The sequence below is a fragment of the Hevea brasiliensis genome, chromosome 10 (assembly GCF_030052815.1).
Source record: "Hevea brasiliensis isolate MT/VB/25A 57/8 chromosome 10, ASM3005281v1, whole genome shotgun sequence".
NCBI classification, from domain to species: Eukaryota; Viridiplantae; Streptophyta; class Magnoliopsida; order Malpighiales; family Euphorbiaceae; genus Hevea; species Hevea brasiliensis.
Window position 1 is genome coordinate 7,965,399 of NC_079502.1, and position 14,776 is coordinate 7,980,174.

The window sequence follows — 14,776 nt, forward strand, 5'->3', positions numbered from 1 at the left end:
CTAAGATTTTTTTTTATTTAAATTTAATTTATTATAAACTCAAAATACAAGATGTATAATAGAATTTTACTTATTAAATTAATATATTTTGAATTTCATCATATATTTTGTATTTTAAATCTATAATAAATTATATTAGAGCAAAAATTTTTCTAACCTTTGAACTTTTTTGTACATAAAAAATTGTCATTATTGTGTGTTGAAGTTATGTTGAAATCACGCGTGGGCGTATGTTATGGTGAAGAGAAATGAACAAATCCAAAATCCTACTCCACCTTCTCACACGGTAATGGAGAAGGTTAGGTGAATTGATAAGGACCATCGAGAGAAGACAACCGAAGCCGTCGAATAATAATATATTCAACCTTGGAAAAGTAATGTGAAATACTAGTTCAGCTATCTCTAGAAATTCAAGATTAAAAAGTCTTAAGAGTGTATCAATCAACATTAATTAATTGAAGTTAGGGTATTTTCAAAATTATAAAATTTTAAGTTTAAATTTTGATTAAAATTAAATAAATTAAAAAAAAATTTAATGTGTTTTGAAAATAGAATGTGAGTGAAAAGTTTTTTCAAATTTTAGGAATTAATTTATAATTTTACTTCAATAAAATGTTCATAGTAAAATTCTCAACATTTTTAATGTATTTTTAATTGGTGGATGATTGGATAATTGACGGTTGATATGGGAAGCAAGAGATTTTTGTAATAGATTGGGAAATTAATGATTATCAAGAGTTGATAACTTATGATACCGATTGGAAGTATACAGTCAATTTCAACAGATTCGATATATTTTGCTAAATCAAACTGAAAAAGTCAGTTTTGATTGTCGTCAAATTAAAACTAATAAATTAAATTACAAAACCACATATATTCGATTTTTACAATAATCGGGTTGGATTTAATTTGAGCAGTTTTTACTTGTTTTAATATTTTTTAATTTTTATAATTCAGCTCTTATTAAACATTTTTCATATACATATTATCATGTATTAATTGAAAAATAAAATATTAATTTAAGATGTATAATTCGGTAAAAATAATAAGAATGCAAAATAAAATAAAATTATTTATGCATTTCTCTTTATATATATATTCAGTTTGAGTTTAATTTTTATTATGTCAACCTGAAAACTAAATCGAAAATTTAGTTTATAATTATTTTCAAATCATAAGCAATATTTAAATATATAAAATCACTAATTTGAGTTTGGATTTATTCGGGTTAGTCAGATTGATCATTTTTATTATTTTCTTTGTACACCCATTATATCGGTAGTATCTAGATGAGTGACACATGGTAGAGGTATTTTTAAGGTGAATGCAAAGGTTCAAATACTTTTGAAACTTATTCAACTACTCCTAAACAGGAATCAAGATACTATGACTCCTTTGGAGTGAGATGACTGGGGCAATGGGTTTGGACAATGAAATACCAAAATGGGTTTGTTTTGGTACTTTAGAGAAACAATTAGGATCAACACCAAGAGAGATTTTTAGTACTCCTTAATATAGAGGAGTCTTATTTATAAAGCAAGTGAATCAATACCTAGCAAATACGTGTAAAAATTTCTTAAGTGAGCTATCTCAATCACAGAAGTCTACATGAAGTGTTTAATCATATTATTTAAAATCAATAATGACTTTGATATTTCTGAATTAATGGAGATAAAAGATATTGAGATAGGTCAACAAAAAGAATAACTTACCCAACCTGTTTATTCAGAACAACAGACTTACCGACCTATTTATTAGAGGCATCTTAGCAGAAGTAGGTAAGAAAGAAATACAAATTACATCTAAGTGAGATAGTATCTTTTCATTAAGCCATACGAAAGACAATTAATAAACATAGTTGTTTTTATAAAGGGAACTTGGTCTTATATATATGTAGCCTGCTTGCTCCGAATACTTTGCCTTAGGAGTATTTTTATTGCGAGGTACCCTTGCGATACAAATGAAAGTTGTTGATGGGATTCTTTAAGAAGATAACTAATGACCATCATCAACTTTCAACCAGTGAATTTGGTAACTATTATTAATAGTTGACATTAGTTATACAACTTCTTCCTCTTTTCTCTTTAACTTGAGAAATTACTTAAGCCAAATTGGTCGTATTAGGGAGAGGAGTATTTCATACTGAGGTAATAAAAAATATACAACTCATTTGTATGCATATACGTGTCTGTCATCCAATAAGTCGTCTAATCGTATTATATCAAGAGGGAAACAATTAACAAATATTATGGATTCAGAGAAAATGGCATCCTGCGTAGCAGCTGGGGAAACAGAGAGCCAAAATGAACTAGAATTATTGGGTTGCGGTGGAGGAATTGGATGAATAACCTGATAAGAAGATCGATTGATCTTTCTTTCTTTGTAAGTTTTTGTTTATGTTTTATTTTCGTGGGAATAAAAATATAATACGAATATTGATATAAGAAACAATGCAATCTCCTAAAATTATGACATGGGATCAACACCACAATCCGAGGAGAACGATTAGTACGCTTAATTAGAACGAAAATCTAAGCTCTAAATTAGAATTTTGGATCATAGAAAGATGGAACTTTTGAGATTTTGCAAAGTTTGGTCATTGCAAATTTATGGGCTAGAACTTGATTAGTCACTTCGTTATCTGTAATTTAAGATTTTTATATATGTTTATTAAAAAATAATTAAATTATCTAAATATTTTTAGCTTTATTTTAACATAAACTCAAATTCATATGAAAATGAACTTAATTATCATTAAATTAAATATTTATATCTAAATATGTATAGAATTAATTAAAATATATATATATATAGTGTATGAATCTATATGCAAAAACGATAGATATACTCATCCTCACATGAACAGGAATTCTTCTTAGATACACTCATATTTTTAATTTAATTAAACTATCTTTTATTCCACTAATTTTTTTAAAAAAAGAAAGGAATGTATTAAAATGAGTTCTAAAAAATTATATAATAATAAATAGAGATAAGGATAAAATAAAAAAAAAAATAATTAATACCTTTGATATTTTTCAAAACAACAGAAATGTGAAAAATAACTGAAAATTGTGTATATTAATTTTGATTAAAATTTTTAATTTTATTTTTCTTAATTTTAAATTAATTTAATTGAATGAATTTTATAGTAGATGAAGATTTAAGAAAATTATAAATTATTTTAAATTGAATTAATGAATCAAATAAAAGAATTTTCACCTCTATGATGGAGATCGAAATCAACTTTTGCAAACTTCAATGAATTTTATGCCCCTTCTAGAACTCAAACCTTCGTCAAACCGTTTCACCATCGCACGCACAAGCACAGACCCACCCATGTTCCTTGTCGACTTCACATTCTTCAAGCAAATTAAATAAATAAATAATACATTAGTCGTAGAGTAAAGATAAGAGCAACTACTTGGCATATTTTCAAAGCTCTGTCTTTATCCTGATTAGCCCTGAAAAATTAATGTATAGTGACCCTATTTGCAAGTGACCCTCACGTTCCCATCATACACCAGGCATCTCTCAGACTCTTTACCTGTAACCCCATTTCTTTAATGCTCTCGTAGTCGTACACATCGAACCCTAAAGAAAAAGAAAAGAAAAAAACCCTCTCTGGTTCATTGGATCTGAAGCATTTAACTACTATTTGTTCAGTGTTAATTACTCATTTGGTTCAACAAAACCATTGAGCAAGGAATGAAGACGGTGCTCCCTTCTGACATGCGCAGGATTATAAAAATTAAAAACCAAGTTATTTATTTAATAGGAAGAAAAATAAAATTTTTCTTTCTGGAAATTTTCTTGACGTGGGAACATCGCTTCCTTCATCGGGTAGGTGGCAAGCACCATTTGGCGTTTCAGATCGAGTAGAGTAGAGGGAGACTCTGAATTCAAGAATAAGTCGTGCATTTCAAGGAAGATGAAGAATAAAAGAAAACAAACATTAAGAATATCTCAGGTTTTTTATTTTTAAGTATTAAATAATAAAAATAATAATGATAATAATGATGATTAATTTATGCTAGATTTGATAAAAAAATATTAATTTTGATAAAGATTTTTAATTCTTGATATAGTAAGATCAATAATTACCTGTATATATAAGAAAGACATGTAAAATAAATGTTTAGCATCTGCATGTTGGGGTTCATTATAATGGCTAAATTAAAAAAAGTCAAGTAAAAGATGAAATCAAAGCAAGCTTAGATAAATTTATAATGGTCCATATTTATGGTGTACGAAATATGTAGTAGGTAAGAAAGCCTTCAAATCAAATCAATCAATAAAATTAAATTAATTAAATTATTATATTTTAAAAATTAAATTAAATTAAATCACTTTATTTTGATTTAATTTAAATTAATTAATTTTTAAATTTAAATAATTTTTTAATTTAAATTTAATTTTTAAATTATTTAATCTAATTTTAACATTAATTTAAATTTAATAATCATTAATCAATAAAATTAAATAATTTATATATATATATAATTACATATAATTTATAAATTTTTTTATAAAAATAAATTAATTTAAAAATTAATAATATAATTCAATTTAATTTAGTTTAATTAATTTTTTAAATCAAATCAAATTTAAATTATTAAAATATAAAATTAAATCAAATTAAATTATTTTAAAAATTAAATTAAATTATCTCGTTAAGGTGATTCAATTCGGCCTATTTGATTCAAATAGAATAGTAGTCACCTCTAACGCCGGGAAGAGGAAGGCTGACTTTCCTATGACCAAGGGTATGGGCTCCCTCTCCAACTACTAGGTTGGCTGGAAATAATTTTTGTTGAGGAAGCAGTCAGTGTTTTAAGGAAGAGGGTATGTTGTAGCTATTTTGCTTCTATGGGCAGGTGACTTCAATTTCTGAGGTGACTAGTTATTGTGGGTTTACTTCTTGTGTCTACAGCTCTTCGCCAGCCTGAACTTGGCTGGGTTGTTTCTCTAAGATTGCCCTGCTGGGAGGGTGCTTGAGATGCCGTGTGGATGGGCATCTTACGGGTCATATAGCCGACATACTCTTAATAGTCGCCTGACCACAAAAGGCGAAGTCGCTGATTAGCCTCTACCCGTTGGCTCTTCCAGCAAATCTCTAAACTTCGACCTGCTTTTCGTTGTTTTGAGGCCTGATGTCGTTTTTCTGGGAGCTTTGCTTATGGGTGGTGATAGCCTGAAGATTTGTTAAATATTATCAACCCCCTGGCTTCCGGAGTAGTTCTGCCCCTGGTCGTGATTGCTTGCGAGGACTTTCACTAAAAGGAGTCCAATAAGTCTCGCAGTGACTTAGAAAGTTTCGAGTATCTTCCCAGTTTATGAGGAAACGAGAAATCTTGCTGCCATTTTAGAAAGCACGGTCAAAAGTTCATCGATAAAAATTTAAAAAAGGATAACAATTTTTAAATATAAAATAAAATAAAAATATTTTTATTTTATTTTTTTAGAAAAAATATTTTCTTTTATTACTAATAATTAAATGTCTCAATTTTGAAATCATAAATTTATTCTTGTCCTAAATTTATCCATCACCAATGCCGTAACATTTTGAAAGTGTAATTAAATGCATTTAATTCATTAATTGAAATAATATTAAAATAAAAATGCATAAAAAATCTAACTTTATGTCCACGTGGATTACAAATCAGCATGAGTTATGTCCGACCTTGATGCAGTAAATGGATAGCTCTCCTCATATCCTTCTATGCAAGTCTGGAACCTTCATGAGCTTATACAATTAGATAAGAATAGCCAGGGTTCAATTAAGTAAAGATCTCGCTCAATTATTGTAATGATATAAAAATCTATGAACCTTCTTCTCCAATGAAACAACTGAAGGATAAGAGTCTCTCTCCTTATTAATTTGAATTTAATTTTATTATAGAGTATTTAAATATTATGAATGTATCTAATGTAAATTAATTATTAAATTAAATATTTATATTGAGAATTGTATAAAATTAATTAAAGTATATATAATAAATTATAAATTTAGATATAAATATTTAATTTAATGATTGTTAATTCGAGTTTTAAATATTATAAAACATTAAATTTTATTATTATTCTATTGATATATGGTAGTAAACCTAATTAAATAAAAAAATTATTATATTAATATTTCATTAATAAATAAAAAGATAATGTAACATAATAAAGTTATTAATTTAAAGAAAATAAAAGGTTTGCCCTAAATTGTAAGGATGATATATTTTTAAAATTATTCCTGATATTAGTTATGAAAAATCACAAAGTTTATCTTGATACGTTAGATTTGCCAAATCCAAAAGCAAGTCAATTAACCATAGCCATCAAAAAATTATCCATAATTGTTGTTTTTTTAAAAGGAAAAAATTATTATAAAGAAAATTCAAATTCAACTATTTTCAATAGCAATTACTTAATTTCTATATTATTTTCATCAAAGGTCAATTAATATCAACTTTTGTCAAAATCAAGCCCAATGGATAAATTATTTAATTGTCTTTAGAAAAATCAATTAATATATATATATATAGTCATTATTTTTAAGTTTCATTAAAGAGTTAGTCTCCCAAATCTACAATTATATTATGCTATAAGGTTATGCTTACTGCTGCATATTCACATTACAACTTAAACAAGTAAGACATAGGAAATGCTTAACCATGAAAATGTAGAAAAATTATATAATGAAATCGATATATATACAATGATTTCATTATAATTATTGATTATGATGAATTCTACGTGAGTTTCAATATAATAAATGATTATAATTAAATCTTTATATATAAATAAATAAAAATTCGAAAATGTTCTTACCAATAAAAGGACACTGCTGATCAATATCAACAAGTAAAGGAGAACAACAACTACTAATTTAGGCGCTCTTAAGCACCCACTCAGTCAAGATCTCCCATGCTCAATGCCATTGGAGCCAGATGAAAATGGAGAAGAAAATGCAGCAAAAGAACTCCATAAAACAGGAACCCTTGCCGAGGGAGCCGAAAACAAGGCGTGGCAAACGGGCCATACATATTTATCCTCGAAGAAAGGTTGACCCTCTTGAAGCCACTCCCCTAACTGCCAGTCGAATTGTTTCTTGAAACTTCTACACAACTTGCAGTAAAGCCTGCTGAAGTATGCAAGTGCAAGCAACCTCATTGAAACACTGAAAATATCACGTAAAATTTCCATTGTCACTGAATTTTTATTTAGTGAAATCGATGTACATACAATGATTAAATTATAATAATAAATTATGATAGGACTTACCTGAAATATGCAAGTGCAAGCAACCCCATTGAAACCCTGAAAACACCGTGCAAAATCTCCATTGTCACTGAATTTTTATTCGGTGAAATCATGTACATACAACGATTAAATTATAATAATTAATTATGATAGAACTTATCTGAAATATGCAAGTGCAAGCAACCCCATTAAAACTCTGAAAACACCATGCAAAATCTCCATTGTCACTGAATTTTTATTCGGTGAAACTGATGTACATACAACGATTAAATTATAATCATTAATCATGATAAGACTTACGTGAAATTCACCATAATTAACAAATTATAATGAATATGATATATATACATTATTTTGTTGTGTAATTTTTCTATCTACAACTCCATTTCTGGAGACTAAGAAAGAAATAAGAAACTAAACGTACCAGCTAAGAAAACTACTAAAAACAGAAACTAGGAAAGAATATGGATAATGAATAAACATAGCATGAAAATATATTTCCAAACTTGTTTAAAAAAATAAATTGATTGTCTAATTATAATTTTTTTTCCTTTGTATATTTACTTGGCTCTCCTGGTGCTCTTCCCTCTTCCTCCATATATAGGCTTCACATCAGAACAAGCAAGAAAGCAACACAGAAACACACAAAAATATGAGTAGCGGAATGATCTCTACTGGAAGTTATGCTAGCTTCCACACCGTCTCAAAACCCTATCTCTCAACCAAAAAATCCTTTCTTGAGCCATCTTCTCACCTTAGCTTCAATACCCATTTTCCAAAATCAAGTTTTTATTCCCTCAAAACTCATTCCAAATCCATCAGAACTACTCCTATTAAGGCCGCAGCTGCTGATAGCGTTTGTGTAAACACAGAGAGTTTCTACGATTTGTTGGGCATCCCCAAGAATGGAACTCTCTCAGAGATTAAGAAAGCTTATAAACAACTTGCCAGGAAGTACCATCCTGACGTTTCACCTCCAGGAAGAACAGAGGAATGCACTAAAATGTTTATTCAGATTCAGGAGGCTTATGAGACCTTATCTGATGCCAAAAGCAGAGCTATGTATGACAGAGATATGGCCAGAGGCCCAGACTTGCATACGAGGCTCTCTACCACAAAGCGATCCCGTTACAATCGGGTATGATACTATTCAAAATCTCAAAATTGGCCTTAAAAATCAGGATTTCTACTAACCCACCCTCCCTGTGAAATTGGAAAGAAAAATTAAACACGACCAATAAGTTCCTTAGGCTCTATTTGAATGGAGTGAGGGAAGGCTAAATAAAGGCAAGGAGGGGTAAGTAATTATTATAACCCTATTTAAAAACGGGTGAGCTAATGAAGGGTAAGGGTAAGTAAAGGTAAGGCTTACCCTTCAAATCCCAATTTTTCTCACACTCCAAATTATGGTGTAAGCAAGGGAAGGTGAGAGATGAAAATTATTTTATTTTTTATTTTCTTATTGTGTCTTTAATTTTTTATTAAAAATCCAATTATACCTATTAAAAATAAACATAGTTTACCAATACAAACAAATATTTTATCTCTCAAGTGGCCGTATCTAATCTCTTTGCTCTCGTAGATATTGAATTCTTGCAGAAAAAATGTTAGTTTTATCTTTCTATTTAATTTCAGTTATTAAATCATTCGTTCTTTCAATAGTTTGCTGCAATTATTATACTCCAATTGTCAAATTTTTTTTCTAAATAATTCATTCTTTATTCAATCATTTTTTGTATTACTTTATAGATATCTAAGTTGAATGTTGAAATAGTACATGCCATGGTCTGACATAAAAAGGCAATCGAAAATATAAATTATAGGTCACTAAACTAAAAATAAAAGGCCTTAATTTTCTAAATAATTCATTCTTTATTCAATCCTTATTTGTATTATATTATAGATATCTAAGTTGAATGTTGAAATAGTAAATGCTATGGTCTGACATAAAAAGATAATAAAAATGTAAATTATAGGTTACTAAACTAAAAATAAAAGACCTTAATTTACATATTAAAAAAAATAAAGAATAAATTTTATCTAATAGAAAAAATGTATTTTTATAATTTTAATAATTATTTACCATTCTTTCACCTGTTTCCAAACATAAAGAATATACATTACCTCTCCTTACCTTTTCCATTAATTCACCTCTTTCCAAACATGAGATTTTTTTTATTGTAACCCTTCTTACCCTTCTCTCTCCTTACCCTCTCTTACCTTCCCATTAATTACCCTTCCCTCACCCCATCCAGACAGAGTATTAAGAGCAAGATTTTTCTAAAGTATATACACAAAACAATGTACCATCACTTGCATTCACATGTCTTGATAAGTTGGCATTTTAGTTTTGTTTCTCATCTTGATTTACCACTTTCTATGAACAGGGATTGGATGACACAGATGATTGGACACAGATATGGCAGTCGCAGCTTACAGAGCTAATAAGGATGAGTAAATACAGAGATATGGGGAGTATAAGCTGGGGAGCTAAAATGCGGAGGCAAAGAAGTTAGTGCCCTTAACGAGTGATCGTGAAACAGAATTTAAGATTCTACCTTCGTTAATACAACACCAACAGAAAAGATCCTTTCCCTAAATTTAAGTGGGCACTGGATGACCCCATCTAGATTTTCTTGTGTGCTTAATCACTCTTTTCATTAGCGTATATGCTTACCTTTCTTGTCTAATTTTGCCTTTTAGGTGAACGAGGGAAAATTCTCATATATATATATATATCAGGATATCTAAAATAGTTTATATACTCAATTAAAAATTATGAAATTTTATTTTGCAATAAGATCCGACATATTATTTGATACGACTCATCGTTATGTTAGTAATATGCTAGTGATATGTCGATTCTTAACTGAATGAACTTGCATGTAATTATTCAATGTCAGGATACCTATGTGATCACCAAAGAAAATAGGCATAAAGTTGAATTTAACACATCGGCCTATGTACAGGCAACAATATTGCTCAAATTGAACCTTCCAAATTAGATTAGCACAATTATTTTATGATTAAATATTTAATTTCACCGTTATATTTATCAGGAATGTTCAAAGGAGTTTATTTTTAACTTTTTATCTAAATTAATTTAAAAATTTTAATTTGAAGTTTAATTTAATTTAAAAATTAAAATTTTCGATTTAGACAAACAAATTAAGAAGTTTAATTCATTTATTTTCTTATTTTTAGATTAAATTGATGAATTTAAATTAAAAGTTTTATGTTAATTTAAATAAAAAGTTAAAATAAATTAAATTAAACAGGTGAAATTGAATATTAAGACATTATTTTATTTAGTTCATTTATTTTGATGCCACTTTGTCTGTTTCATACCCATAGTCCCTCATCTCCCCTCCTTCTACAGTCAAGGGATCTACCATATGAAATTTATGATTCTTCTTCCTTTATCACTTCTATTCATATCCAACCATTACCTAAAAAATTGAAGCAACTAATCAACTTGCCAGTTTGCCCAGAGGCCAAGATAATGGTCGAAACAAGCAAATCATATTGGAAGAAGGCAGTGTACCTCTGCTATTGAAGTTGTTAAAGGAAACTGGTTTGCTGAAGGTACAAATGTGTGCCACCGCACTTCTTTACTTGACTGATCAAGAGAAGGTGGCAACTATTGCGAATGAACAAGGGGTTCCAACTGTAGTCAAGGTTCTGGCCAATTCTCCAATGACAGAAACTCCCATAAGAGTGTTTTCTTAAAGAATTCTTGACATGGAGTTTCTCCAACTAGACTAACCTTAAAGCCACTCGTGAGTTAGATTTCAGACTGCTTCTTTCCACCCAGATTCAAGACCAAGTGTGGAAAGGTGTGTGGAGTCTCCCAGTGCAACCAAATATCAAAATGTTTATTTGACAGGCTCTCCACAATGTAATTCCTGCAAGAAGCAATCAGGTCAGTAGGGGTATCCCTCCCTACCCGTTCTTGCTGTCCTATCTGTCGCTAGGAGGACGAAACTTTGGAGCACATGCTTTTCTGGTGCAATCATGCTCGAGCCTCATGGCTCTCTAGCCCATTACAGTATAGACCTAACTCTATAGGCTTTGCTTGCTTTGTCCGCATATCGATCAATTGTTAACGCATCTCCATGTGTTACTCGTAGACGGGTTAGTCGTTACTTTCTTCTTATCCGTTTATTCCAGCAATAAACTAATTGCTTAGCGTAAAAGATGGGACAGACACACACCTCTTTTGAAATGATCTAACTTAACGATTAATTTGACTCATAATTATTGATTTTGACACTGTTATGCCCCATCAGGAGCAGACCCCCACGTAACTATGAACTGTAAAACACCATATGAAGAGGTTTTTCTCTTAAGTTCAGACATGATACTTCATTTTCGTTATTAAACAACTTAATTAGGCTATAAACCTAGTTCCACATAGAGGTTAGAGAAGGGTTCATTTGTCTGTAGATGAGGAAGCATTGCTTTCCACTTCCCATCAACCTCACCGTCATTTCCGTTTTGTTAGGTCGAAAAAAGAAAACCATTAATTAGGGAAACGATTCAGTGTGTTGACTATTGAGCATTTTTTTTTTTTAATCTTAAAAGGAGGATAAGAATTTCATTCAATCATGCAAATAAATAAATGTATTATACATGATTGGTGACATTGGATTTGTAACAGTCTAAAGGCTGTATGGGCATTGAGTTTCTATAAATAAATAAAATGTTGCTATATTTGTTTAATTTCCTTTATATTTTATAAAGTAAACCTTCAAGTTTCCCTTTTCTTTTTGTGTTTAAAAAGAAAAAAAAAGCTAAAGGAGGAAAAAAAGAGCGGCAATTGGGGAAGTTTAATTTAGTTAATTTTTAATTTTTTATCTAAATTAGTTTAAAATTTTTAATTTAAGTTTAATTTAAGTTAAAAATTAAAATTTATGGACTAAATTTTTTTATTTAAATAAAAAATTAAGAAGTTTAGTTTCTTAATTTTGAGAAATTTTTTTATTTAAATAAAAAAGTTTAGTTTCTTAATTTTGAGACTAAATTTGATTTAAATAAAAATCAAGAAGTTTAATTTTTTTTAATTTTGAGACTAAATTTATTGATTTCTTGATTTAAATCCAAAAATAAGAAACTCAATTTCTTGATTTTCTTGATTTTTATACTAAATTGAGTTTAAATTAAAATTTTTTAGCTAAATTAGATAAAAAAATTAAAAATAAATTAAATTAAACTTTTCAAATAAATATAATGGTGTTACGGAGAGTGAGGATAGAGAAATTAATTCTCTCTTTATTTTTTTCTAAAAAAAAAAAAATAATGAAATGTATTAATTTTTAAAAGTAAATTAAGTGTATTATTATACATAATATTATATAAAAATGAATTTAATAACCTTTAAATCATAATTCGTGTTTATATTATATAAATTTTAATTGATTTTGAATAAATTTCATTATAAATATTGAATATAATATTTATTAAATTTGTTTCCATATAAAATCAAATTTATATTAAGAGGCTGTTTGATTTGATTTAAAAATCTATCAAATCAATATGTAAATAAAAAATTATAAATAAATTAGTATTTGATTTAACTTATAAATTAAAAAATTACTTAAAATAAGTTAAAAGTCATAAGAGTATATAACCACATTACTCAATTATATATCATTTTTTGTTATTTTGATAAATTAAATTCCTTTTAAATATCTTTTAACTAAATATTTAAACGGTTTAAAACTAATTTTAAGTAGTTTTATCACATAATTAATTATTTATTTTTAAATTAATTTATAAATTAAAAATAAATTTTAATTAAGTTAAAAATCAAAAGTAAATAATCAAGATAAATACTCTTTGAATACATCATTTAAATTATTATAATACTATTATTTTTCTCAATAAAATAATTAATTACAAAAAATAATTTGATATTTTAATCACTTTTACCTTATTTTCACCCTAAATTAGGGAGAAAAGATTTGGTGAATTCCATATAAGCATTTTCTCTCCCTTCAATTTCTCTTCTCTTTTATTGTCCCACTTTTCTTTTTTTTTTTTTTCTCCATTTTCTCCTCTTCCAAAGCATAGCATTAATGATTTGTGGAAATATATATATATAAGACAAACTTTTTTTATTCATTTGTTTTTGTCTTCTAAGCTATACCTAGCTTAAATTTTTTAGAATAGAAATTAATTGCAAGTGACCCCTTAACGTTGCAATCATGTGATGCCTATATTGGTATACACAATTAGTTATTCAACCTATTTGATTAAAAATTTAATAAAAAGATTATTATATAATAATTTGGTTAATCAAATTCTCATCAAGCAAGAAATTATGCAAAGGATGCTTGCTTTATTTCTGACATTGACTCAACATTAATGAAATTTAAGCAGATAATTATTAAACAAGTTATTATTTTTTTTAATTAATTTGTAGATGACTAGCCACATGCATAAAGGGAGAAGGGTTATGCCTATTTTTTATTTTTAGTTGCATCTTTGCATTACATGGCCCTAAAGTTATGCCTACGTTGTGCTTTGGGGTCCAAAAGCTTTTAAAAATTGTAACTATCACTTTAGATCGTGACAAATTTTTCTAAAAAAAACCGAAGCATGAACCTCTCAATTTGAAAATTGCAAAAGCTTCCTTTAATAACCTTGATTATTATTAATTTTTTTTATTTATCTTTTATTTTTTTAATAATCTCTTAAATCTATATTCAAGTAGAATAAATACATATTTTTTTTTTCAAATTTATATCTATTGAAAATTGATTTAAAATTCTCTCTTAAAATTGAGGTCATATTCTCTCCCTTAATAAAGTCTTATTTTCTCTTTCTTAAAAGATTTTTTTTAAGTATTTAAATAAGTTAATTGGCAGTTCAAAATGCAACATGATCGTTAAATTCTTTTAGTTAGAAACTTTATAAATCTTCAGGTGCTGGTAATAATCTTTTATCAAGAAATAGTGTGACATATTTCTCTATTGATATTTGGTTGTATAATCTCTTTTGTATATCATAGAAATAACAAGTTTTCAAAATAATAGTATTACAAAAGATTTATTTATCGTCTATAGAAAAAAAAAGACCAGTTACTATTCAAAAAATTATTTACCTCTATTTGATCATTGCTGAACAGAAAAATTTTAGTTTTTTTTTTTCTTCTAAAAGGATTATTTTGTATTTAACTTATAATTCTTATTAATGGATACTCAATTTAAAAAATAAAATAAAATTTAAATTCAAAACTTTATAATTTTAATATTGCAATTAGATAGGTAAATTCAGTTGATTAATACATGGCAAAGAAAAGGATGGGACACCAATTCTTTGAACCTATGAAGAATTTATCTACAAATTCATTAGTTGAATGACTATTTTAGGAGCATTTCTTCTAGATTTTCTAGAAGATTAGGTATAGAACCTAACTTAAACACCTTAAATAATTAAAAATATGATAATATAAATAAACTTCAAATTATTAAGTTTTAGGTATGGTTAATGTAAGAGATAGTTGAGTTTATTTTCTAAT

At 27.7% G+C, this 14,776-nt stretch overlaps 2 protein-coding genes across 2 annotated transcripts; one reads left to right on the forward strand and one right to left on the reverse strand.

The window, feature by feature from the left end:
- Window positions 1-6,758: 6,758 nt before the first annotated feature.
- LOC110667434 (uncharacterized) lies at window positions 6,759-8,115 on the reverse strand. Its single transcript, XM_021828267.2, has 3 exons — window positions 8,009-8,115; window positions 7,276-7,502; window positions 6,759-7,171 (listed from the first exon to the last, which is right to left on the reverse strand). The coding sequence occupies exons 2-3, from the start codon at window positions 7,371-7,373 to the stop codon at window positions 6,907-6,909; spliced, it is 363 nt and encodes a 120-aa protein (XP_021683959.1). The 5' UTR covers window positions 7,374-7,502; window positions 8,009-8,115; the 3' UTR covers window positions 6,759-6,906.
- On the forward strand, window positions 7,831-9,982 carry LOC110667433 (chaperone protein dnaJ 20, chloroplastic). Its single transcript, XM_021828266.2, has 2 exons — window positions 7,831-8,392; window positions 9,642-9,982. Exons 1-2 carry the CDS (start codon window positions 7,907-7,909, stop codon window positions 9,768-9,770), a joined length of 615 nt encoding a protein of 204 aa, XP_021683958.1. The 5' UTR covers window positions 7,831-7,906; the 3' UTR covers window positions 9,771-9,982.
- The last annotated feature ends 4,794 nt before the right edge of the window (window positions 9,983-14,776 follow it).